This window comes from Hydra viridissima, unplaced genomic scaffold, assembly GCF_058129835.1.
Source record: "Hydra viridissima isolate aposymbiotic clone 2 unplaced genomic scaffold, HvirCarnegie_v1 scaffold_1, whole genome shotgun sequence".
NCBI lineage: Eukaryota > Metazoa > Cnidaria > Hydrozoa > Anthoathecata > Hydridae > Hydra > Hydra viridissima.
In genome coordinates, this window is record NW_028324300.1 from 35831778 (window position 1) to 35859740 (window position 27963).

The window sequence follows — 27963 nt, forward strand, 5'->3', positions numbered from 1 at the left end:
AAACAGTATATATATATGTTTATATATATATATATGTTTATATATATATATATATATATATATATATATATATATATATATATATATATATATATATATATATATATATATATATATGTTTATATATGTTTATATATGTTTATATATGTTTATATATGTTTATATATATATATATATATAAATATGTATATATATATATATATATAAACATATTTGAATTTCAGATTAGTGCAATGATGTTCTAAGAGAAGAGACTAATAAAAATTGTTAATTAAAAGCATTATCTTAAAACTGAAACAAAAAACTGACACAAAAGTTTTCACAAAATTATCTGTAAATATCAAAATCATTAAATGCTTGCATTAACTGTGCATATTATATATATAGTTTTTGAAAAATTAACACAAATTTTTATTACTGAAGTTTTTTTAGTATTATTTATTTCTAATCTGGATTTGAAGAAGATATGATGCTACATTTGATAACTCGGCCTAAATAAATAAACAAACTTCATACACAGTATAGATATATTAATTTTTTATATAAATTTTATCACATCTGAAGCTCATTAAAACTCATTGATCCTATTTGCTTTAAAAATATTGAAAATATTTCGATTGCACTCTGAAAAAATATAAAGGATACAGGCATATTAAATGAAACCAAAAATATTAAGATGGACCAAAAAATATAAATGTTATTACTGATATTTCTTAAAACTAATATTTCTACTTAACTCACTCCAGGCTTTAAAAACAAAAAAAACTCACATAAAACAGTCACATTTTGGGAAACGTTCTTCTCAGAGAATCCACTCTTTGTTTTGCAACTATATTCACCAGAATCATTTCTTTGAATATTTGAGATACTGTAGAGACTTGTGTTAGAAACAACAATATTGTTTTTCAATATTGTATAAATAGCTTCAGGGTAAGCACTTACAAAGCAGTTAAATGTGAAATTGGTTCCCTCAATAGGCTTCTGATTCAGATCAATGAAGTAAGGAGTATCATGGTCTGAAGTTCAAAAGTACACATTAGAAACCTTATGCAAAATACTATTTTTATTTGTTTTACCACAGTGTAGGCAAAACATAACTTATACTAATATAATATATGTGCTATGTGCTGCTCAAAATGCTACGTGCTGTTCAAAATGCTATGTGCTATGTGCTACCCAACTTTTTGTCAACTTGGGAAAGACCAAAAATTGTTAAATAACACAAAATTTAACTAAAAGCAAAAGATGACAATTATCACCAATTTATAAAAAAAAACATTCTTCCATTTTTTTATAAATAATGTTATTAGTAAAACAATGTGCATCCATTTTCATTTGATTTGCACTTAATCTCTTAACATGCTCTAGGATCCAAAAACAAAAAAACTCACATAAAACAGTCACATTTTGGGAAACCATCTTCTCAGAGATTTCACTCTTTGTTTTGCAACTATATTCACCAGAATCATTTCTTTGAATATTTGAGATACTGTAGAGACTTGTGTTAGAAACAACAATATTGTTTTTCAATATTGTGTAAATAGCTTCAGGGTAAGCACTTGCAGAGCAGTTAAATGTGACATTGAATCCCTCAATAGGCTCCTGATTCAGATCAATGAAGTAAGGAGTATCATGGTCTGAAGTTCAAAAGTACACATTAGAAACCTTATGTAAAATACTATTTTTATTTGTTTTAACACAGTGTAGGCAAAACATAACTTATACTAATATAATATATGTGCTATGTGCTGTTCAAAATGCTATGTGCTATGTGCTACCCAACTTTTTGTCAACTTAGGAAAGACCAAAAATTGTTAAATAACACAAAATTTAACTAAAAATAAAAGATGACAATTAAACATTCTTTCTTCTTTTTATAAATTGGGAAAATTAAACATTCTTCTTTTTATAAATTGGGTCATTTCCACACCTACCGTAAGTTTAACAAAAATTATTATAATTTGCTAGATTACTAAAAATGTGCAAAAGCATTAGAAATGAACTTTTGCTACCACAAATAGAACTTTTTGCAACCAAAAATATGATATGTTAACAGCTTGTTTCAATTTTTTCTCACCCTGAAACTTAAATGATTTATGTACCTATTTTAATTAAACTTTTGTAAAACAGCTTTTTAGTCTTATATATGTGTTTCACACTTATTGTATGTAGTGTTGACATTTATTATATAATAATAATATCTGCTTTTGTGTCTAATTTATAATGTGCTCATAGTTTCTAATGAAAGATTAGTGCATTTATAACATTTTTGTTTTGAACTTGCTGCTACATTTCAGATGTCACAACCAAAGGTAAATGTTATATCTTGCATTTGGACATTTGGACTGGTGTTTATGAGCATTTTAAAATGTTTATAATTGGATTCACAATTTCTGTTGAAGATTTAAAACTGAAACAACTTGTTTTTGGTTGTTACCACTGCAATTTTATAATCAACATTTTCCCTTTAGCTATAATTGGCACATTTTCTACATTACAGCTTGTTGATTATTTTTCATTTATTCTGCCGTATGCCATCAGAAAAAGTATGGATTTACTTTCCTTAGATAAGGCTCTTTTTTCAAAATAAAATAACCTTATTTTTCAAAATGAAATAGCCTTATTTTTCAAAATGAAATAGCCTTATTTAAGACAAGTAAATCCATAACTTTATCTAATGAAAAAAAAAATCACCTTTCAACCTAAGTGATCATCAGCTTTTTTGAATTGCTCTAAAATACTTGGATCAATGCACAATTCAATAAAGATTGTGTGAGAAGAAGCTGATAAAGTCACATTTGAAAGGTTCTGCTCTAAAGAAGTAGCTGGAGCATCAACTGCAATTAGTAAAGCTAATCTTTGAACAAATTTTGTTTAGTCAATGTTGTTAAAATTGAATGGAAAAATTCTGGTCTTTTTTAAACCACTTTTGATATTATTTGCCATAGAAGGATTATGATTGAATTTAAAGCTACTCGTACATTTTGCTTCTTTATTTCCTGACCTTAATGATAAATTCAACAATGTTGGCAACAGGATTTCCATTTTGCTTTCATTAGCCCAAAAACAGCTACATCAAGTAATTGTAAGATATATGTTGAATTTGGGAACAAAGCGACAAGAACTATTCCATTTCTAGAGCAAAACTTTCTAAGTTTAACAAGAAAATTCTCCAAATGCCCTGCTTACTACATACACAATCATACCTTTTTTAACAGCATCAATAGCATCGCATAATTGACTATCTGTAAACTTTTCATTTACCAGTTCTCATCTTACTTTTTTTGTCATGCCAATGTAGATAAATTATTCATTTTTATTTTTTCAGTTAGCAGACATAGATGAATCATTCAATTCAACATATGAAAAGTATGGATTCACATACTTATAGTTCATACCATAAACTCAAAAATACTACACGTATGCTATAATGATGAGCAGTTTTATTTATGTTAAAAAATAAATTTTAAGCGCAGACATAATAAATCTGCTGCATTTATAAAAGTAAGAATGTATTTCAATTTCATTGTATTCAAACAGAAGTGCATGGCCATGTTATTTATACATAAAATACAAACAACAACTTGTTACAAAACTTCTCTTAAATTTTAAAAACCCTTAAGTGTTAATTCACGAAAGGTGCGGAAATGACTCTAATTTTATCAGTAAAACAAAGTGCATTTAACTTCATTTGATTTGCACTTAATCTCTTAACTCGCTCTAGGATCCAAAAACAAAAAAACTCACATAAAACAGTCACATTTTGGGAAACGTTCTTCTCAGAGAATCCACTCTTTGTTTTGCAACTATATTCACCAGAATCATTTCTTTGAATATTTGAGATACTGTAGAGACTTGTGTTAGAAACAACAATATTGTTTTTCAATATTGTGTAAATAGCTTCAGGGTAAGCACTTGCAGAGCAGTTAAATGTGACATTGGTTCCCTCAATAGGCTTCTGATTCAGATCAATGAAGTAAGGAGTATCATGGTCTGAAGTTCAAAAGTACACATTAGAAACCTTATGCAAAATACTATTTTTATTTGTTTTACCACAGTGTAGGCAAAACATAACTTATACTAATATAATATATGTGCTATGTGCTGCTCAAAATGCTATGTGCTATGTGCTACCCAACTTTTTGTCAACTTGGGAAAGACCAAAAATTATTAAATAATACAAAATTTAACTAAAAATAAAAGATGACAATTACCACCATTATAATAATAAACATTCTTCCATTTTTTTTATAAATAATGTTATTAGTAAAACAATGTGCATCCATTTTCATTTGATTTGCACTTTATCTCTTAACTTGCTCTAGGATCCAAAAACAAAAAAACTCACATAAAACAGTCACATTTTGGGATACTTTCTTCTCAGAGATTCCACTCTTTGTTTTGCAACTATATTCACCAGAATCATTTCTTTGAATATTTGAGATACTGTAGAGACTTGTGTTAGAAACAACAATATTGTTTTTCAGTATTGTGAAATTAGCTTCAGGGTAAGCACTTGCAGAGCAGTTAAATGTGACATTGAATCCCTCAATAGGCTCCTGATTCAGATCAATGAAGTATGGAGTATCATGGTCTGAAGTTCAAAAGTACACATTAGAAACCTTATGCAAAATACTATTTTTATTTGTTTTACCACAGTGTAGGCAAAACATAACTTATACTAATATAATATATGTGCTATGTGCTGCTCAAAATGCTACGTGCTGTTCAAAATGCTATGTGCTATGTGCTACCCATTTTTTTGTCAACTTGGGAAAGACCAAAAATTGTTAAATAGCACAAAACTTAACTGAAAATAAAAGATGACAATTACCACCATTATAATAATAAACATTCTTCCATTTTTTTTATAAATAATGTTATTAGTAAAACAATGTGCATCCATTTTCATTTGATTTGCACTTAATCTCTTAACAAGCTCTAGGATCCAAAAACAAAAAAACTCACATAAAACAGTCACATTTTGGGACACCTTCTTCTCAGAGATTCCACTCTTTGTTTTGCAACTATATTCACCAGAATCATTTCTTTGAATATTTGAGATACTGTAGAGACTTGTGTTAGAAACAACAATATTGTTTTTCAGTATTGTGAAATTAGCTTCAGGGTAAGCACTTGCAGAGCAGTTAAATGTGACATTAGTTCCCTCAATAGGTTTTTGATTCAGATCAATGAAGTAAGGAGTATCATGGTCTGAAATCCAAAAGTACACGTTAGAAACTTTATGTAGTAAAAAGCCTTATTGATTAAACATTCTTTTTATAAAACATTTTATTAGTAAAAAAATGTGTATATGTGTATATGGTGAATTTGTTAATTCCCAGAAATGTAAACACTGTGCTGGATTCATTTACTGAATTCAAAGAATGGTACATGCTTTTAGGAATGCCTGAATTCAACTTTTAGGAACACCTCTCTTTATATATTAAAAGCAGATTTAATGTATTGACACCATCTTAGTAATGATTGTCACTGGGATGGAAAGCTTCTGATCCAATATTATTTGAAGAGATTGAGTGGACAGGTTACCAATCATTATCATCTGATTTGATGTACAGCAATAATTAGGAATACCAAAATTTGAATGACTGTTGTTTCTTCAATTTAAATGTTGAAGTAAAAAAATTAAAAATAGAGATGGTCAAAAATGTAGATGAAAAAGTAGGTTCATCAAAGAGATTGGATAAAAAATTCACTTTCATATATCAGTCACTAATTTTCTATTTAACAACAAATACCAGAACATTTTACTAGATTTATAGTTTATTGATGAGTAACTTTATCAACTAGTGGACATATTTAATGAATGTAAAGATACCACAGCTGCAAAAAAATAATTCTCATGGGATTACCAGTGCTGAATGACACAGTTGAAAGGGGAGTCTAATTAGTTCATGATTTCCATAACATTCTGAGCAATAATAAAGACTTCAATCATGATATATTATGAACCTTATTTAAAATACTATCTTTAAGCATTTTACCACAACACAGTCATGAGATGATAAATTACTTTTAATAATATACTTGTTGCCTATGAATAACTTATGATATTGTTTACATAAGGTCATTACTTATTTTTTACTAGATTAAGTGAAAATTAATTTTTAAAAAAGTAATAAAAATTAAAAACAGCTGAAATAAAATTTGAATACAAATTCTCCTCACATTTTACATTAAGCACTTCTGTACCATTAAAAACACCCTGAGCAGTTTTCACTTGACATACATATTCACCAGAAATAAATCGAGATACATTACTAAGTTCTAAAACTTTACTTGTATTTGAAAGCAAACGATTTCCAAATAACCAACTGTAACCTAAGATAATTTCAGAAGAAGGAACAATGCATGTCATTGTGACATTGTCCCCTTCTTGAATTCCAGAAATCTCAATTTTCACGGAGAATTGCACTAAAATATAATGTAAATAATAGCATGTTATTACTAACAATCAAAAATACAAATACAATATTACAAGTAATAAATTAAATATTTATGCACTTTTTTACACTTGTTTTCTTAGTGGATCACAGTTATTTACTACTTGATTTCAATAAAGTAAAAATGAATCTAAAGCCCTTATTACACCTACAAAAATTTTTTAGCAATTTTTATTATAAAATGAAACTTTAAGTGATACTAATAAATGAAAACTAAGTAAAATTTCATTACAACCAACAGCTTTAATATGACAACTACTTTACCTACTAATGTATTTTTTTTGTTCAAGGTAAAATACTTTTTTTTTCAAAACACATATTCATGTATATATATATGTGTGTATATATATATATATATATATATAACAATTAAAACATTTTAAAACATTTAGTCATACATATATTAGTTAAATTATTTGATCTCATACCTTCAAGAATAACAGAATCAGAAGAATGTGGTTCAAATTGATAAAGTTGAGCAGTACACGAGTAGTTCCCAGAATTCCCAGAGTTTAAGTTAAACAACTTTAACATAGATGAACTGCTAACATTCTGGATAATGCCTTCATTATGGAAAAATGTATAGAGAATAGCAATTGATGAAAAATTTTGTAAGCTGATGAAACATTTTGCAGTTCTATTTGAACCTGACATAACAGATGTGGTATTTAACAGTAACACAGGTTTAGGTACTTCTAGAAATACAAGAATGATTGCAATAAAATAAATGTCTTTAATCACAAAATATCAGTGGCATTTTATTTTTAACTTTTTTTAAAAGTTGGATAGATATGCATTTATTTGTGCCGAGTGTCCTAAATAAATATATATACACTTTGCATAATTATAAAAACAATTTACGTTAAGATGTATTGCAGACAAAAAGTACAAATTAAAGAAAACAGATTTTTTTAGTCAACCCAACTCTTCATATTGCTTGTTTCTTTATTCAGCCTGGTTTTTTATTCACACCTTGGTGTTAATATGAAACAATGGGATTGTAAATGTGGTAAATCATTTGATTGAGAATATCTTTGGATTTCCTTTCTGCCTTTAACTAATCAACCATTACCAATTTTCACCAATTAACCTCTTCTTTGATAAGTTCTCCAAATAAATAGATTGGTTTGCCCTATATATTTATTCGGCAGGTTTTCATTGAGGTATGTTCAAATCACAATCGTAGTGGACAAGTGCTCCATTTTTCTGAAAATAATAGTTCTCTTTACTTGGCACAACATTTTCATGCAGCAAGTTCAAATAGCCTTAGTATTATGAAAAAAGAATACAAGTCTTAGTATTATGAAAAAAGAATGGCTAAAGAGCTGAAAATCTCCATGACACTGTAACTCCTGGTTAAATTAAATAATGCTCTTCTGTAACATGAAAATTTGATTGATCTGTTTATCTTAAATGTTGCCGCCTTATAGTTCCAAACAATCTTGTGTAAAAACTAAACATGCTTTTGACATTTTGGTATGTATTGCTCACAAAACTCCACTCTCCAAACATAATTATCTTCACTGAGGACATGAATTAATCTTAGAATGAAATTCTTCCAATGTGTGCGCTTAAAAGTAAAATGGATACTTGAGTTTGAAATATCTATTTTACAAGCTGCTTGCCATACAGATTTCATTAAATTTTTGCAATAACTTGCTGATATCTTTCAAACTTATCCTTGACGTGAGTAATGTTGAGTGCTGTAGCTAGATCTATCTGAAACTCCCTTCTAAATCATTGTTGCACTTCCACTATGTTTTCACACTTATTCACACTTGTGTGATCTAATAAAGTCCTATACCTTAAAAAAGTCCTAATTTAAGAAATGACAAATTTTGTATATATAAAATAAACATTTGGGGAAAATAGGAAAAATAATTTGGTGCTAAAGAAATTGAAAGAGCTTACCTATTACAGTGATACTGAGTGTTGGAGATAATGAAGAGTTACTGCAGCTATAGGATCCAGAGTCACTTACTGAAGCATTCTTCACATAGTAAAAAGAATTGTTCGAATCAGACATAACCACATTATGTTTAAAAATTACTGACAGTATATTATTTTCATCTTGGCAAGTCAAATTAAAAGATTTTCCAGCTTCTATAAAAGTTGTGTTTGGTTCAATGACTAATCTCAACCCTGAAATAAATAAAAGAAGTAAATCCACAAAGTCCAACATAAATAAAACAGTAGTTGCAACATAACTTTCAAGTACATAAAGTTACAATAGCAATATTGTAACTTTATCTACTTGCAAGTTATGTTGTTAATTTATCTTACTTGCAAGTAATATTGCAGTTAATTGTTAGAAACAATTTTGTTGTAATATAACAAAAATATTTTTTTAAAGCTTTTTTTTTTTAGCACTTTAATCTTATCATTTACCACTCAAAATTTTTAATTTTCTACTCTAAATTTAATTTAACACTCTAAACTTTTACTTTACCACTTTGAATTTATCATTTACCACTCAAAATTTTTAATTTTCTACTGTAACTTCATCATTTACTATTCTAAATTTTAACTTGACTTTATTTTAAATTCATCCTTTTAACATGAATATTCATCATTCATTTTTATTATCAGAATGTTCTTATTACATGATTTAGAAGACCAGCATTTATTTAAAGGGATGCCTCTGTGTGTTTGAAGACAATTGTGATAGGGAGTCCACTGCCAATGAATTAAAATGCATTCCTCATGAAAAAGTGATTCTTGTTATATTATTTCTTTTTTTTTTTTTGATGATTAAACCAGATTTTAAAAGTTAATTAAAATACCATGTAACTTAGCCTAAAACAGTAAATTGGGTTGTTAAAAACGTGAATAACACAAGAACAACTTTTAATTGGGCACTCAAATTTCTCCAGGAAAATCTTTTCCATGAGTTCTTTAACTATATCATATTTCAACAAATTTAAAAAAGTCTGAAAAATTTTAAAGTCTGAAAAATTTGCTGAGTTGATATGAAACTATAATTAAATACACCAATAGCAACCGATTTCCCAATATAAATACATACCCTATCTACACACAACCAAAGTTTTGTATATAAATAGGGTATGCACCAACTAATGTTGTTTGTGCAAATGCTTCTTCCCTAGGACACGCCAATCATCATTATTTTAAGACCTGCTAAAAAAAATGTAAACTAATAAAAGAACAATCCTTATTAATTAAGTCTGCAAGATGCAGCACCATAGATTCCTTAATCCTGGCTGCAATCTTCATTTTATTCTATTGCATCATTATCAATCATGTATTGATATCAATCATGTATTGTCATCAGTCAATGTTAAATCACCCCACAATTTCCATTAACTGAGGATTTTATAAAAAAAGAAAGTTTATTAAAAGAGGTTAAATGAATTAAAGTCAGTAAGGTTTATTGATCTCCAACTTAAGTAGACTGTTCTTACATTTTATACATTAATTAATTTATGAATTTTATGTATTAATTTATGTATTGAGTTTTTAAACTTGGCAAACTGCATCTATATGGCATAAATATAAAACACCTATTTTCATACTTGCTTGTTTATACACCTTTCCCAAACATTAGATATAATTAGTGAGTGGCATCAATTGATTATGATAAAGATGATAACAAAGATATAGAAATATAACTATATGATTTATATTAGTATGATATAACTCATAAAATTATATAATACTTTATAAGCAATATATATTAAAAAAAAAGATTTATACTACATACTGATTAAAAGAATAAGCTCCTGTTCTCTTTAAACCACCACCTTTATCATTTAATGACTGTCATTTACATTTATAAACTGAGAATGTTTATCATTTTTGACAATGGGTGTGAATTTCCTTGTAAAACTTTGATGTGGTAAAACATACACAAATTTTTAAATTTATCTGCACGCACGATAAATTAAAATTTTTTTGTACATCATATCTAAAACAACTTCTATGATCTGTAACTATGATAACCAATAATTTGCTGCCATTATTGTGATATGAAACTTATATAATTTATTACTTTTACATGAAAAATTATTGATAAGATATAAAGCATATACATGTATATATGTAATGTGTGTGTGTATGTGTGTGTGTGTGTGTGTGTGTGTGTGTGTGTGTGTGTGTGTGTGTGTGTGTGTGTGTGTGTGTGTGTGTATACATATAATGTATTTTATCTAATAAATATCTGTTAAAAGAAAAATTAATAAAAATACCATTTGTAGCTTCCATAACAGAAAACAAAAAAAACAAAAATTCTATAGCAACTTTCATTCTTCTTATGTTCTGTTTTGTTTTTTTTTATATTGAATGCAGTCTTTTGAAATAATAATATCTTGGAAGATTTAACAATAATTCATTTTCATTGATTATAATATTACACTTCTTTTTTTTCTTTCTTTTTTTTTTTAACTCTAAAAGAAAAGAAGAAAAAAAATTACAAAACAAAACAAAACAAAACAAAAACAAAAACAAAAAAAAAAAAAAAAAAAAACAAATTATTAGATTAATATGTACAGACTGGTATGTAAATAACTGTTTGATTTTGTTTGGCTTAATAACTCAATGCTTAGACTGATCCCATTCAACGAAGTAAAAAATTTCTAAAGTATAAATTTTATTTCAGAAAATGTAACTTTTATTAAACTCCAAAACACACCAAGGTATTATTTTAAAAGCTAACTATGCTCAAACGAAAAAGTGTATTTACTGTTAAATACAGCTGTATACATGATATGGTTAAGTAATAAATAATTTTACCCATCTAAATATAAAAAATTGTATTTAAATTTAAAGTTTGAGTTTTGTTCAATACGCTTTATACATATTTGATATGTATAAAATATTTTACAGAAAAAATTTTCTTTTTTACAGAAAGAATTTACTTAACGCAACTTAAGTGTTCTAAATCACTAACATCGCTTACAATGGATTACTAGATAAGCTGTTTTAAATGAAGTTATTTATTCATATGCCAGAGAATTATAGAATGGGGGGGGGGGGGGGGGCGAGAGTGTTACCTCTTAAGTGACGAAAAGTTCTTACCATATACATTTAACTAGTAATCAGTTATTAAATCCTTTAAATTTTGGGTTTTGTTTTCACTGAAATCCATGACAAAGTTTTTATAAATTCCGATTAGATCCTTTTGTGATGGGCTGTAGCATAGGCGCCGAGTTCACGGGGCCAACATGGGCAGTGCCCCCCCCCTCCCAGGAAACTTGTACTAATAATATATTATCACGGATTATAATGAGGGCGAGAGTATCTATTTGCCCCAATTGATCAAATGAGGGGATTTGAGGGCACAAGTAAGACGTTAAATAAGTCCTCCAGAGTTTTTTTGCGAAACATTTTACACTTAACAGTGTTGCCGAATATTTCTGAAATCTATATTCCTCGACTCAAAGGCTTCCTCAGACATCATTTCGGTTGTAAAAATAGAAGCTCTCTATAACATAATCTTCAGGAACTAATAAATTTTGATCACTGGATGGTATATTATACCCACGGCACAGCTTTACATAAAGTTTTTCTGTATAAACGCTTCAGCATTGAATTCAGAATTCACGAGGGCGAGAGTATCTATTCGTCCCCGAGATAATCCGTGATAATATATTATTAGTATAAATTTCCTGGGGGGGGGGGGGGGACACTGCCCCTGTTGCCCCCGTGAACTCGGGGCCTATGGGCTGTAGGACGACGCTTTGTTTCTTTCAAAGCTACGCACAGTGCAAAAAAACGCAAAACCTAACACGAAGTCATAACTCACGTTTGACTAGGTGTAGAGATCTGAAATTTTGCAAAGGTACATGAATTGACTAAGGCTAACTAGCCATCAAAAGTAGTATATAAAAATGCATGTTAACATTGAAGCCAAACTGAATATACAAACTGAAGCTTTCATTTTTATCTTTGAAACATAAAACTAACGAAAAAATTTTTTACGACTTATCAGAAAAATATTTTTTCCGTAAATATTTTTCTTATAAGTCGTAAAAATGGAAAGTAATTGTCAAATAACTTCAGTCACTATCGAAGGCACAATGTAAATATTGCCGAACTCATTTTTATTGGATAATTCGCGTTTTCTTGACATTTTTTTATTTAAAAAATGTCAATATTGATAAAAATAACAAAATTGCAACTACTATCGAGCTTCACTCTGGCATAACTGTATCTCTACGAAAACTGAACCAAAAAACTGTACCAATCAAATTCACCTTTTGAAATCGAAAATCTATATCTTGCATGGAAAGCAAAGTTATAATATCATTACTTAAAATCGCTGAGTTTTGACGATGTAATAATTTTTTTTATAAATTGATGAAATGAGGGGATTTGAGGGCACAAGTAAGACGTGAAATAAGTCCTCCAGAGTATTTTTGCGAAACATTTTACTCTTATAGTGTTGCCGAATATTTTTAAAATCTATATTCCTCGACTCAAAGGCTTCCTCAGACATCATTTCGATTGTAAAAATAGAAGCTCTCTATAACATCATCTTCATGAACTAATAAATTTTGATTATTGGATGGTATATTATACCCACGGCACGTCTTTACATAAAGTTTTTCTGTATAACTTTCTGAATAACTTTTAAACGCTTCAGCATTGATTGGTCATTGTTTTGAGCCTCAGGTCCTTAATTAAAAAATAACGTCGAACGTTTTAGTTAAATCTACTCCAGTTATCAATGAAGCCAAAACATAGTCTAGGAAAAATCACCTTGCAGCGTTTCCATCCTTTGTTATTCTGCTTCCTGACTTCGGAATGTCGACAAACAAGCCTCTGTGATTTTACGTTATTCCTTAGAATTGCTTTAGCTTGTTGCATTATAGTTTTTTCAGCTCAATTGCAAACTTGAATTTTTTTTTATTATTATTGAAAACCTATATTATACATGCAAAATACAGTCGAAACATCACATAGTGACTTAAAACAACAAAAAAATGGCAATAAACCCTCGCAACGTTTTTGTAAATATAGTGGCCTTTTTTAAATAATACTAAGTAACAATGATTATTTATTTAAAAAGTAAAAACAATTTTTTTGACAAAGTTTATATTTTATATTTTTTGGTTTAAAGAAGTTAAAAATTTTAATATTATTTTTAAAGAAATCTGAAAAATGAGAGATTTTTATTTATTAAAAATGGAGGCTTTAATCTAAATAAAATTCTATATTTTCTTATTAAAAAATCTTTTAACTTTATATATTTTAAGTATATTGAAAAAAAATTGCAATCTGATTTTTTTTTTGTTCAAATAAAAAGAATTTTCTAAAACAGTGTAGAATATATACATACTTTTTTCTTTTAAACATCAGCTAAAAAATGTTCCACCGAGTTCCAAGGAAATATGTATTTTTTTCAGTTAATTAACACTTTTACTTTTAGATTATAAGGGGATTGCAACGGTCACCTGCGGTACAGGGAGTTATTAAAAGAAATACAAATGTCAGCGAATCCATATAAACCTTTTTTTCCGCCATCTTTTTAATAGAATCTTATTATATCAAAACAAATGAAAATGGGGGAAAACAAGGTTTTACGGACTCATTGACATTTTTATGTCTTAAATTTGAATTTTTTTACTTGTATAACTTGTTTTAATATATCAAATAAAGTTTCAAGAAGCATATTTTTGTTATCATATGCCACTTAGAAGTTTTTTAAAATGTTTATTGTTAAATTTGAATAAAGATTTATTATTCGATAAGTACACCATATTTGAAATAGCTTTACTTAGCTACTTAACTGTGTTTCCTGTAATATAAAAGTAACATTATTTACTTAAACGTAGGAAACTTAATGTGATGATTGTAAGGGAAATAATAATATAAAGCGTCAAACAGTGCGAAGTGAAAAATTATATAGAGTGCTCAAAAATGTTTCTGATATTTTTTAATGGTTTTATTAACTTGGCGATTCTTAAAAATGATAACAACAAAAAGATTAGATCTTATCCAAAATATACGTGAATTAGGAGTGGATAAATTACGTTTATGGAAGAATTTACTTAACGAAATGAAATAAAACTAAAGAGCATAAATAAAGTAAAGGCTACTTTAGCTACATTATTTTAAAAGTGAAAAGAAAATCTAAAACAATGTGGTAGAAATCATGATTCGTTTATATAAAAAGAATATCAATTGCTTCATGAAAACCTTATGACCAATAAAAGAAGCCATTTTAGTTCTGGAAAACCCCATAAACAATCGGTGGTCCTCAGAAAGCGAAGCAAAAGAGAAAAAATGAAAGAACTAGGTGTTGAACATCATACTCTCTTTTTAGTCTTTACGAGAAGTACATTTTTAAATAAAAGTTGAATGTTTTACGGGAAATTCATAAAAGCTAAAGACACTTTGGATAAAACCTATCCTTTAAATGTAAGTGTTGCGCTGTTACTATTGATATTGTTATACCATATAGATGGTATAACAATATCAATAGTAACAGCCGAAATAAATGATGGTAATTCTGCCAGAAGAGCAATTTAAAAAATCATGAAGTTTTTTTCTAAAATTACGCTAGTTGTGATTATATTGCATAATATTCTCATAAGAATATCTTATGGATACCCCATTAATAATGGTGAATTAGATTTATACTGCCACTGAAACAGCTAAACTTATAGTGAAGTTGTATGGCTAGTATGTTATACCTCCTAATGTTCGCAAACTACTACTGCATAGTACTTCAATATATCATAAAGGAATTTTGCCAATTGTGGTCTGTTCTGAGGACGTATTGATGAATTTGAATAAATAAACAACAAACTTTAGAAATCATAAGAATTATCTAGGAAAACCATTACCAGATAAAATTATTGAAATTACTGCAAGATAAATAATGAAATAAATATAACAAATCTGAAAAAAAAATTTCTTTTTATGCATCAACATCCTTTAAAACCATTGTTATGCAAATATCAAGTAGAGTAATGTAACAAGATATTGTGTATTGTCTTGAAAATTCTAAAACTTTAATTAAAACTATTTTTTATCCGTGCAGCCAAACCTTACCCCTTATTTTTTATCCGTGCAGCCAAACCTTACCGTGAACGAGTATGCACGCAATGTACGCGTCAAAAGTGCGCTTAAAAAATATTTTTAATAATAAATTTAAATTCTTTGACCTAAAATACTATTATATTCAAATATAATATGTTTATTTACAATGTTTATCAAACTTTATTGGTTTTTTTGTCGTTTTTTGATCATCCGGAGTCACTGTGCATCGTATCCAAGCGTGCAATAAAGAAAATCCTTGTTCTTACAGTTTCATTTGTTTTTAAGCAAGTGTTTTAAAATCTTGACATTTATCAGGTTCATCAGATTACCTTCTAATAATGAATTGGTGCAACTGATGAGACCTGATAACTTTTCCAAACTTTTCATTAATCAAACCTGAAGATTCTCGTTTAAATACAATATTCAGTGGTCTACAAAATTGGGTTGATGAAGATCACGGATCTTACCAACTTTTATTGTTACCTTCTGTGAGCTGCAAACAAACATTGATGTGTTAGGTTAGGATCAACTCTTTTTTCACCTGATGTGTTAGGATCAACTCTTTTTTCACCTGATGTGTTAGGATCTTCAACTCCTTTAAAGTTGTTTAACAAAAAGGTTTTTTGAGAACATAAAACTGAGCTTAATTTATTTTCTTAACGGTTTTTTTCTCTCAGTTATGCCAGAGTGAAGCTGGATAATAGTTGTAATTTTGTTATTTTTATCAATATTGATATTTTTTAAATAAAAAAATGTCAAGAAAACGCGAATTATTCAATAAAAATGAGATCGGCAATTCAAACATTTTATTCTTGATGTTTTTGCTTTGTATGAACTCTGAGTATGTTTTGCACAATTTTTTAGATTTTTTATTTATCACTAACTATTATTTGCTAACAAAAAATTGTAAAAAAAAATCGTAAAAAACATTTTTGAAGCTGTTTTTGTAAAAAATGCACTTACGAATAGTATTATTTGTAAACTTAATATCTCCCAAATTTGTAGGAGTATTATTGTGAATATCTTTGCATGACTACCGTGAACATATAAGCTTTCTTAACTCTATCCCGCACATTTGGCACCTTTTCTCCCAACCGGTCACAAATAAAGATTACTAAAACTGCAAGTTTTAACTGTTTTCATGGTATTTTCATGGTATTTAGTGTTACAATTTGTGCAGCAGAATGTTGTACAAATAAATTTGGCTTAGGATACAATCCTCAACTGCAACCTCGTTAATAATTGTTAATCTTACAAAAAATATAGTTTTCTTAAGTGATACAATATTAAAAATTAGAAGATAGAAAGTAAAAATAAAAACCTAGGAAAATTTATAGCTGCTGTTCATGTTTCATAACAACCAGTTCCTGATCCTCAAAAGATGTTTTTGACAAAAGTGTGATGAGCCAACCTTACTATAAAGCTATATCGTTTCTGTCGTTCGCAAACGAAATGACTAATGCAGTGCTGAGTTGCAGAAAGTAGAAAAAAAAGACTTCTCGAAAACGTTTTAGTTTTCTCCGAGAGTAATGCATGCCACCAGCACAAATGTCGGGAATGATAACACAAGTGGAATATTTAGATACTAAACGTATCTTTCCCTTATTTTAATCATCTTAAAAAGCTCGAACTTTAGTTCGTGAACTTTTTAAGTACAGTTATTTTTGTTATTTATGTTATTCTTTATGTTAACTATGTTCTTATTGATAAAAAAAAAATTAATCCATTTCAGGAAAATGGAAATGGACACGTTAAGAGAAGAGAGTAATGAAACACTGAAAGTTGCTTCAAACTACCTCAGTTATATTTTTATAGAAGAAAAACCTGGCAAAGCAAATATTAACGGTTTTAATAACAAAATATATTTAAAAATGCTTTAAGATTTCATTTAACATTAAACACCTATACAGATGAAGGGGGTTTAAATCTTTTGCAAGTTTGTAAGAACTGGTTTTTTTTATACTCTAAAACAGGAAACAATTGACTTCATCTTATCATGCGCTGCCTCAGAAGTCTGTAAGCAGAAAGTCTTACGTCTTTTGTACCAATAGGAAAAAGACTGGTTTTTAGGAACTCCTACGTTTCAAAACAAAATTGTGATGATATCAAATTTTAGTATTAGAAACATGAACTTTATCTCCTCTTTTCAAAAATGAATGCATTGAAATGCAATCAAATGCAATCCATTGAATGCAATCCATTGAATGCAATCCATTGAATGCAATCCATTGAATGCAATCCATTGAATGCAATCCAAATGCATTGAAATGCAATTGAATGCCTTGAAAATACAAGCAATAAAGCGTATCTTTTGTATGATTTCTTAAGCTCCTTTATTTTTTATGTTGTTACATATATATTAATTACATGCATACAATTTATTCCATGTATATACCATAATATGCGCACACGTTTTAGCCTATGAATTCAACAAAAAGGTTGGCACACTTTATATGTAAATCAAGCTTTTGTGCACATACGGAAAAAATGATAATTTAGATGGACAAATATAAAATTTTCGAATACCCACCGAGGCATACCAAGATTATATAAAAATGTCAATAAAAGCAATAGAATAACCCCCTGTAAGCATTAGATACAAAACCCTGTGGAAAAGATGTAAACATACCACTTTTTCATTCTAGAAAAACCTCAAGAGTTAATACGAACACAGACTTTTTTGGTATACTACTGGTAATGTCGTATCCATTCGTTTCTGGAAAGAGAAATATACCGAGAAAAAATAGGAAGCTTTATCCACGCGAAATTATAGCAACCTTTGATTTCCCAAATTTATAAAAACGACGTCAATGGACTGTGGTGATCATGTTAATGGTAATATTCAAGATGAAAGTGAGGATAATGTAAGCTATTAGCATTTACACTTCTCAGAGGTCTCAGAGTCAAAGTCTTTCCACTGTGAATCGACAAAACTTTTGGAAAATTGATCACTTATACTCGGTAATAGTATACTCGGTAATACTCGGTCATAGTATAACTTCAATACATTTTTTACATTGAATCCATTTTTTACATTGAGCAAACCGAAATTTTTTGAGTACTACTAAATAAGTACATTTAGAAGTCGGAAGAAAAATCACAATCATTATATTGCTGCTGTATCAAAACCAAGTAAGGAATTCAATAACCTTTTTCAAGCAACTTTGAACTATATTACTGAATTCCTCAGTCAACAAATATGCAGAATAAGTTCGATTTCTTCAGGAACGTTGGCACGAATATAATTAGTTTAGCATGATACCACTTCACCCCTTAGCACTTGGCCTTCATAGTATGATGCTTTCCCAGTTTTCGTAATATATTATACATACAAAAATCAAAAACCATACTTACTATTGGTCTTTCTCTTCTTTTATAATACTCAATAAATTTTCAAAAAGTTTTACTCAAATGTATTCTTTAATACTTATCAAATTATAGCATAATACACAATCAAATTCTATCCGAAAAATTTTCTCTTCCGAAATGTCTACATTTATTGGCATCATTCTTAACATGAAATCTCTCTACAGAATTTCTAAATCCAACTAAAATAACCTCTCAGTCACTCGTTTTCTGAGAAAGTTCACAATAAAAAAACTTTTTAAAAAGATTTTTTTTCCTCCGTTTTCTTTTTTCAGATGTTTTTTAAATCAGGTCTTTTTCCAGCATAGACAAAGCTTTTTATTGCACGTGTTCGATTAAGCTTTAAGTTCTGAGACAAGGAACAGTTTTTGTTTTTTTTTGGTTTATTTAAACATGTCTCCACAGCGAACCTTACAACTGAGCTATTTTCATTTGACTGATGTAAATATAATTAAATTTTTAGTTGTTTTTATGAAACCAAATTTAGAATTTAAACATCAGACAATTCTTAAGGTTTCTGTAAATGAAAACGAAAAACCGCTATTTTTCGAGCGAGTTCAGAAAAGGAAATAGCTTTTTTTCTTGAAATTTTTTTATTATTCATTTAATCTTTTTTAAATGTAAAAAATTTTTTAACACATAAAAATCAAGTTTAAAAATAGTCCCTATACACACTTAATTTTTTTTATTTCCTATTCACTTTTACGATCAGTTTTTTTTTTTTAAATTAGTTTACCATAAACAGCAAAATAATACCAACAATATTTATAAAAGGAAAAAAAAAGGGATTTGAATGTAACCTCAGGAAAAAAACTCAATAAATAATTAGATAAATAGAGCAACAGAATATCCACAGCGGTTGTTCATTATTTAAGGTGAACATGGCATGAGTAAAGGAATCTGCAACTAAACGTACAAGCGCAGTTACAAAAGAATACGAAGTTAAAATCTATGTCCAGATGTCCATGATTGAGCTGTTATCTTAAAGTAAAACATGAGGAAGATATTAAAAATGATCGGTCCGAAAATGTCGAGAATACGTCAGACAGCTCGAAAAAAATAAAGATGATACGAGAGCTTAAGCAACAAAAATACAAAGATAATTTTATATATGGCAGCTTATTGACTATCAATACGAACTATTATTTTGAAATAAATACGACACCAAGTCAGTTCAAATCACTTGCGAACAAGTGACGTCATGAAATTAATTCATAAAGATTTAATAAGAAGGAACGAAAATTATGACTGCTAAAGGAAAAGACTTTGAAGGTTTTGGAAAATAATTTGAAAATATGCTCGTGATGTGTAGAAAAGTACTCATGATGAGCCAAAAAATTTATTCAGATTTTGCAATCATGTAATTTAATCAAAAAGCCATTGAGGGATTTGAAAGATCTCTCGCCTCATTACGTCTAAATGTTGTCTATTCAAAACCTTTTCAGAGCTCAACTTATTTCACATAAAAAATCAATTGGATTACTTTTAACTGCAAACTTCTAAAACGCTGCAAAATTCTTTTACTCCAAGAAAGGTTGCTGTAAAAAATCATTTATTAAGTTGTGACAAAAACCATTTTTGACAACCAACCCCTTGTTGAAATGGTATTAGCAAGTACTTTTCGAAAAAAAGAAGTTGGAAAAACTTTTCAAGGTCTTTCAGAGGGCGCTCCTTTTAAACTCCTTTTAAAAATGGAATTCCTGTTAAAGATTGGAAAATTGTAGAGCAACAGCATATCATAAATGTTTTTTACTAATGTCGCTACTGTCATTATATTTCAATTTTATTTAATAGTTTAATAGTCAATCATCACTATAATGCAGGAATTTCACATAATTTTATGTAAAAAAAAAAGCTTTGAAGCCCTACTGTTTACTACTTTTGTGGATGTTCAATTCAAACCTGTTCGCTTCATCACTTTAAAAGTAAATTTTCTATAAAACTTTCTAGGAATAAATATAAAATATTATACATTGAAAAGCTCATTTATGGAGATTTTAAGAAAATTATTTATTTTTACTTATATGGTTCAGTTTAGGAGTAATTATTTGAACAATAAAATAAATGAAAAAAAGTAATATTCTTCAAGTTCACAGAGGCTTTTGGTAGTTACCCACGCTTCCCCACGCTTTACATTTAATATAGTATTGTAGCCAAGGTGTTTATTAAAAACATGTATAAGAATGAGTTGCAGAAACGTGCGGTTTCCGAAATTATCGAGAAAAGAGTGATAAAAGTAAAAAAACAGAAAACCGCTTTTTATCGTGGTTTCAAATTTTGTTCATTTATAACAATAGCTTGGTGTATGTTTTTTAATTTATTATCAATTTTTTATTGATACCATGGCATTCTTGTATTTTTGCACTCATTTTGTGGTAAATGTACACTGCCAATATATAAAGTGTTGAAACATTTATATTAGTATAACAAATTCACAGTGGAAATTAAACCGACACTTTTGACTATTGAATATTACATAGGTTACTTTAGTGACTTGTTAAAATGACAACTTTTAATTGTTCCAAATGTAAATTATTGCTTTCCTATATTGATGGAGGAAGGACAGTTTAGGCACTGTCAACAATTTTAAAAGAAAATTATATACTTTCTGAGGACAACTTGTGTTTCATAATCAGTGATATTCAAAGGCACATTATTCCGTCGTTTAATAAACGATGGATACAGGTGTCACGGAAAAAGGAAGCTTTTTTTTTTTTCTTATCTAAGAACAGTGATTGGTTGGATTCTGAATATTTTGTATCTTTACCTAGCTCAGAAGAGGCAATTACCGACTCCACGCCATCTACTTCTTTTGAAAAATTCGTCAGAATCGTCAGAATCCAGCAAGAAAAGAAAAAAGTTCCATGTTACTTAAGGAATATAGATTCAAGCACATCTTTGATGCATATCTTCAGGCGTTGCATTTAGTAGGAGAAGAAGCAGAAGCAAAACTTGTGGAATCATTAAGGATTGCTGATAAAGACAAAAAAAAATTAATATCGAGTTTTATGGAAAACGCAAGCCAGAAAAATATGCTAACGGATGAAGAAGCACTCAGCGTGTTTATTGATTATATTTAACAAAAGCACAATATTTTTACATAAGAAAGGTGACAAATGAACGAAACTGTTCCATATTCCCACCATATAAAATTCAAGAAATTAAACAGACCTGCTATCCACCATCTTCTGCAATAGAAATTACGAACACACATGCGAAAATTCTGTAAGATTTATTGGATCACACTGTAGTTAGAACTTTGACCATAGATTCCGTTTACAGTATTGAATTCAAACATTTACTTTTATATAGTAAATGGGGCTGTAATAGTTTCTCTTGCCAAAGCCAATACAAGCAGAAACTTCCAAAGGAATCTGAACTTATTTCTGATGCAAATTTGTTTATTAGTTCTTTGGTGCCTATTAAACTAATTGATAAAGTAACTGGCGCAGTTGTTTGGCAAAATCCGGCACCTTCACCTGTTCGTTTTTTTCAACCTATATGCATAGAATTTTTCAAAGAGACTCCCCAGAAAACTAAAGCCATTGTAGATGAAATATAGAGCCAAATAAACTCTTTGCGGCCGTCTATAATTAATAAAAATGGTAAAAGTGTACAAGTAAAACATGAACTTTTTCTAACAATGATAGATGGAAAAGTGGCTCAGGCATTAACGGATACGCCTTCTGGGTCTACATGTACAATATATGGAGCTACTCCACGGCAAATGAACGATTTGACCTAAGTGGTTTCTAGGCCTGAAAATGAAAATTCTTATCAATACCGATTGTCTACATTACATGCCTGGATTCGTTGTATGGAAATGATATTACATATTTCTTACAACCTTTCTTACCAAACATGAGCAGCCACAAGTGAAGAAAAGAAACGGCTAAAGCAAGAGAAGAAGATCTTGGTGCAGAAACGTTTTCGTGAAGCGCTAGGGTTAATCATTGACAAACCAAGACAAGTAAATGGTAATACCAATGACGGTAATACTGCTAGAAGATTTTTTTACAATGCAAGCTGTTCTGCTGAAATCACTGGATGAAAATTTGACTAAACGATTTTACATAATTTTGCAAGCTGTCTCCTCAGGTGTTATGATAAATGCTGAAAGTTTTGGTAGTTGTGCTGTAGAAACTGCCTGAATCTATATGACCAATTATGGATGGTACTATATGCCATCTTCAGTACACAAAATTTTACTTCACGGAGAAAATATCATAAAGCATTTTGCAGTACTTCCTACCGATCAGCTTTCAGAAGATGCTCAAGAATCCCGTAATAAGCATTATAAAAAATTTCGCCTTCATCATGCCTGAAAATGTTCTCGATCAGTTACAAATGAGGATGTATTTCATACTCTTCTGTACACTTCCGATCCGTACATCACCAGCACTTGATAAAGATACTCTGCAGCTATTGAAAGTCAACGATCTGATATCAGGAACTGAAACTCCCTATGTAGTTACGATATAGTACCTTTAATATACCTATACATTATTTCATGAAAACAACTATTTAAAAATTGTTATTAAGAAACTGTTTTAAATATTTCTATAATTAGTAGGTAAGCATTTTATGTATTTTTCGTCGTTTCTAATAATTTTAAGGTATTTTCATACATTTGTAAAGTATTATGTTAAGTATAAATAAATAAAAAAATGCCAATTTTGAAGTTTTTGATTTTTACTTATTTCTTTTTAATTTTGTATTACAAAAAATTCTTATAAAAAGTATTTCATTAGAAGCGTCATATACTACTCTACATTTGTGCAAAATTTCAAATCTCTATTTTTAGTAACAAAAAAAGTTATCGATTTTTGGTCCGAAACCTTTATTTTCCACTGTGCAACGGTTTAGTAAGCTAATATACACATCAGAGGTAATTTTTTCTTTCTCTTTGATATAGATTGGCGGATATTTCTTTCCATTAGAAGCGATTGTTCTTAGCATCATGACGGGCTGAGGGTGTGCAATGTGACACACAGGTGATGCTTTGTCATCATTTTGCACAATGAATCTGTCATTTCGCCTATTGATCACACAGTCAAAACTAAAAAGTTTTTCATCTGAGAAAATTTTGACTGTCGATGAAGATGGCTTTTGAACTGATTCAGAAGCTACTTTGATCACTCCAATCTCAAAATTTTGTGCCTTTTTTTTATTTACATTACGAAACCGAGCCTAGAATTAGTTCGCGAATCGCTGCCTCACACTTTATATAAAAACAGGTCGTTGTTTTAATTTTTTAGATACTTTGAAATTTCTAATGATTTGAAAGATGACTTCATTTACCGGATAGTACCATTGATACAGATACTGTATTATAAAATTCAATATGGGGGAAAAAGTCGGAAGAAAGTGGATGAGATCGTTTTAGATTTTGATTAGAGACATTAAAGATAATGTCTGCAAAAAATGGGCGATACAACATTTGATAATTTTTTTTTAAACTCCATTAAAGTTGAAATGTTGGAAAAAATTAGTACATTATATCAATGCTACCTTAAAAACTGATCTTTTGGAAACCCCGACATACGAATTTGAGCATAGGTTTTGACGTAAGCACATCATATCTTTATAACGGCATGTCCGTGATATTTTGGAATTTTTATGTTTTAATGTGTTTTTAATCAAATAAAAATTTTAAATTCAAATTTAGAAAATTTGACTTTTCTGATTTTTGTCCGCGTAATTTCCCACTGTGCTGCGCAAGCCTGAACATTACTAAGTCTTAATCTTTTTGTGAAATTTCAACTGTTAAGAACGCTTTTATATCCGCCAAAATTCTAAACTAAATTTCATTAAAATATCTATAATTCTAGATTCGCATTGGAATATAAACAATTGTTTTAAAAAATAGCTGTTGAACACAAAGCTACAGAGCTTTAAGGTGTTTTTCAAATTACAGGTTTATGACGTAAATAATATACGCAATTATTTAACAAAAGTGTCGAGCGCGGTAACTTTTTCTCTTACGCTATTATTTTATTTTCTTTAAAAAGGTGATCATAACCAATTTCTTTTTATTAAATTGTTTCTAAAAGTTCTTAAACTTTTGTCGCGAAATTTAATTAAAAAAGATGTTTTAATTGAAATTTAGCTAAGTTTTTCATATTGGAAGGTAGATTTTTCAAACTGACGTCACAGACACATACACCTCAGAGGACTCAACCATCAAATTTTTTCAAATTTTTTCTACGCTGGATTACCTCCTTTACTCTTTACCTAGCAATGCAAGGAATGCGTGATGAAAAATGAATTATCTCTTACTCTCAAAAATAGGGCCGTTTTGTTATCAATCCAAAGCTAATACTCTGGCCGCCAGATTACCAAACGATAAGAAGAAAATCTTAATAAATCACTAACAGAAAGCTAAAGAAATCATTGTTTAGATCAGCTAATGTGGCGATTACCGCTTTCAAGAAGAACTACAATGCTTACATTTTGCCCTGTTAGACAAGAACAATGATATATATTAACTTTGATATCTTACTCGCTCTTCCGCATGAAGCAAATTTCTTGCCAGCCAGGTTTGTTTTGCCAGCCAGGTTTGTTTTGCCAGCCTGAAATCACGCAATTAAAAATTAAAGCAAAACAAAAATGAAGTATTGTCAGTTTAAATAAAACGGGTACCGGTATTAAAAACTATAAAAACTTGCTTCACTTTTTCTTACGGAATTTTTGTGAAGTTAGACATCTAGTTAATATATATTACACAGGCCTGCAAAATGAGAGTCATAACTTCCTCTCTGGAATTTGATAGCTGATTCTAGGGTATTTTGGTGCGCTGATTACGAATATGTACTTAGTTTTTCTCTATCACCTCCAGATTTTTCAAAAAAGGCACAGATAGAAAATAGCAAAAAAACAGAAGATTTCATATAAAAAAATATATATTTAAAACAGAACATTATTTTTAACTTAAAAAACTACTAAAATATAATAACAACTTAACACTAGTCTAAATAACATTTAAATTTCATTTGTGGAACCTGGTCCTTTTCTCCTGTAAGCTTCGGTTGTGCGATTTTCATTTAAATTTCTGGTTTGGATCGTCGCGCTTCAATAACCAACAATAGTCCTCCATCATGTTGGTATTCCATCTTCCTTGATACCGGACTTCAAGCTCTTTCAAATCTTGGTGAAATCTTTCGCCTTGCTCTTCGCTAACGGCTCCTAGATTTTCTGGGAAGTAATCAATATGAGAATTTAAGAAATGAAGTTTAATGCTCATATTACAACCCATTACACCCAAATTGGAAATCATTTTGGCCACTATTTCTTTATAGTCGGAGCTTTTATTGTTCCCCAAAAATTTTGTCACCACTTCCTTAAATGACTGCCATGCTTGCAACTCGATATCATTAAGTTTTTCATCAAACTTTTCATCCGACATTAATTTCCTAATATCAGGGCCGACGAAAATTCCTTCTTTTATCTTAGCTTCTGATAAAGACGGAAAAACTGAATGCAGATATTTGAAGCCTTCCCCCTCTTTATTTAAAGCCTTCACAAATTGCTTCATTATACCCAATTTGATGTGCAATGGTGGCAGTAAAACTTTTTCTCTGGGAACCAAACTCTGTTTAAGTACGTTTTTGAATCCTGGGGTTAGTTCAGTTCTTGGAGTCCATTCCTTTTTGGTTCAATAATGTTGTTTATTCCGACTATCCCACTCGCAAAGAAAGCACGGGGATTTTGTATAACCACCTTGTTGGCCTAGTAGCATGCTTATGATTTTCAAATCTCCACACAACATCCAACCGTGTTGCTCATAAGCTATATTAGTCAAAAGCTTTTCCAAATTTTCATAACATTCCTTTAAATGGACAGAATGTGCAACAGGTAACGAGGCATATGTATTCCCATTATGCAGAAGAACTGCTTTCAAACTTCTTTTTGAGGAGTCAATAAACAATCTCCACTCGTTAGGATCGTATTCAATGTCGTACATTTTCGTCAAGCCTGGAATATCTTTACAGAACACTAAATCTTCATCTTCAGCGAAGAATGGAAGAAAATCTTTTTCTCTGTGACGGTACCATGAAAATGAAGTACCAGGTGCCAGCATATTTCTTTCTTTTAATCGTGATCCGAGGAGTTCCGCTGCATCTTTGGGAAGATTCAAATCTCTTGTCAAGTCGTTTAAATGTGACTGTGAAAAGAGCTGACAAGCGTCAGAATCTCCATGAAATTCAGGATCAGATTGGTGTACATCCTCTTCCTCTAAAGCACAGTCAGAATTTTCAATTTGTAGAGCTGGAACCGGGGGCTGCACCATTTTTGAATCGCCAAATATTGCAGGCGTAACTGATGACGCGTTTGGATAGTTTATGTCCCTTTTATTTTTTGAATTGTATCCAGTTATGTCACAACAAAAAAAGTAGCAATCTTTAACATGGTCGTTAGGCTCTCTCCATAGCACAGGCGAAACAATTTTGAAGCTATTTTTCTGTCCTTTTGACCACTTGCGAAGCTCTAATAAACAAGTCGTACAAATTTTATGAAGTGCCCAAGTTTTGTCTTGGTTACTTAAAACGAGTCCAAAATAACTTTTATAAATATTTTTTACAAAGTCTGTAATACTGTTTCGTTGTTTTATCACCGTAAATTTCCCGCAAATATAACAGAAACAATTAGGAGAGTTTAAACAACTTCGCGATGCCATTTTAAAGTTTATGTTGCAAGATGCGCACTTCAACTGTTAAATTTCTAAATCAGTGCGGGTACTTATACAAAAATCCTTTGGTTTATCTTAATTACACCCTTTTCTAATAATATTCACAACAATTAGTTAATATTACCAAATCATTATGTAATAATGAGCTCATTACTAAATTAAGCCAAAACGACCCGTTTTTGACATGTTTAATGCGAATTACTAATACTTATTATGTAGTCATTAACAAATTACTAATTGGCGTTAATTTCTATGTTCCCTTACACTAATTATATGAAATAAAAATTGAGCTGAAGTAAATTAATAACGTTTTAGACATTTCAAAAGGTAGGCGCTCAAACATTTTAAAGCAAAATCTTAAATATTCCATATCAAAAAATCCTGACGTGATGGATTTTTTAAATTATTTTTCTCGTAATCAGCACATCAGAAACTATAAAA

General features: G+C 29.5%; 1 protein-coding gene across 7 annotated transcripts in view; it reads right to left on the minus strand.

Annotated features, from left to right (window-relative positions):
• Positions 1 to 10899, minus strand: part of LOC145192149 (receptor-type tyrosine-protein phosphatase delta-like) — a 28454-nt gene extending 17555 nt beyond the window's left edge. Inside the window, exons 1-9 of one of the 7 annotated variants that reach the window (XM_090081947.1) lie at positions 10670 to 10894; positions 8376 to 8606; positions 6893 to 7159; positions 6190 to 6435; positions 4969 to 5214; positions 4349 to 4594; positions 3748 to 3993; positions 1392 to 1637; positions 771 to 1016 (exon numbers count right to left, since the gene is read on the minus strand). In XM_090081947.1, coding sequence (XP_089938073.1) covers positions 771 to 1016; positions 1392 to 1637; positions 3748 to 3993; positions 4349 to 4594; positions 4969 to 5214; positions 6190 to 6435; positions 6893 to 7159; positions 8376 to 8606; positions 10670 to 10727 — 2032 coding nt within the window. In that variant the 5' untranslated portion in view covers positions 10728 to 10894. Of the gene's footprint in view, positions 1 to 770; positions 1017 to 1391; positions 1638 to 3747; positions 3994 to 4348; positions 4595 to 4968; positions 5215 to 6189; positions 6436 to 6892; positions 7160 to 8375; positions 8607 to 10185; positions 10545 to 10669 lie in introns of those variants that run through there. The other 6 variants (XM_090081952.1, XM_090081964.1, XM_090081958.1 and 3 more) reach the window with 6 other exon arrangements.
• Between the last annotated feature and the right edge of the window lie 17064 nt (positions 10900 to 27963).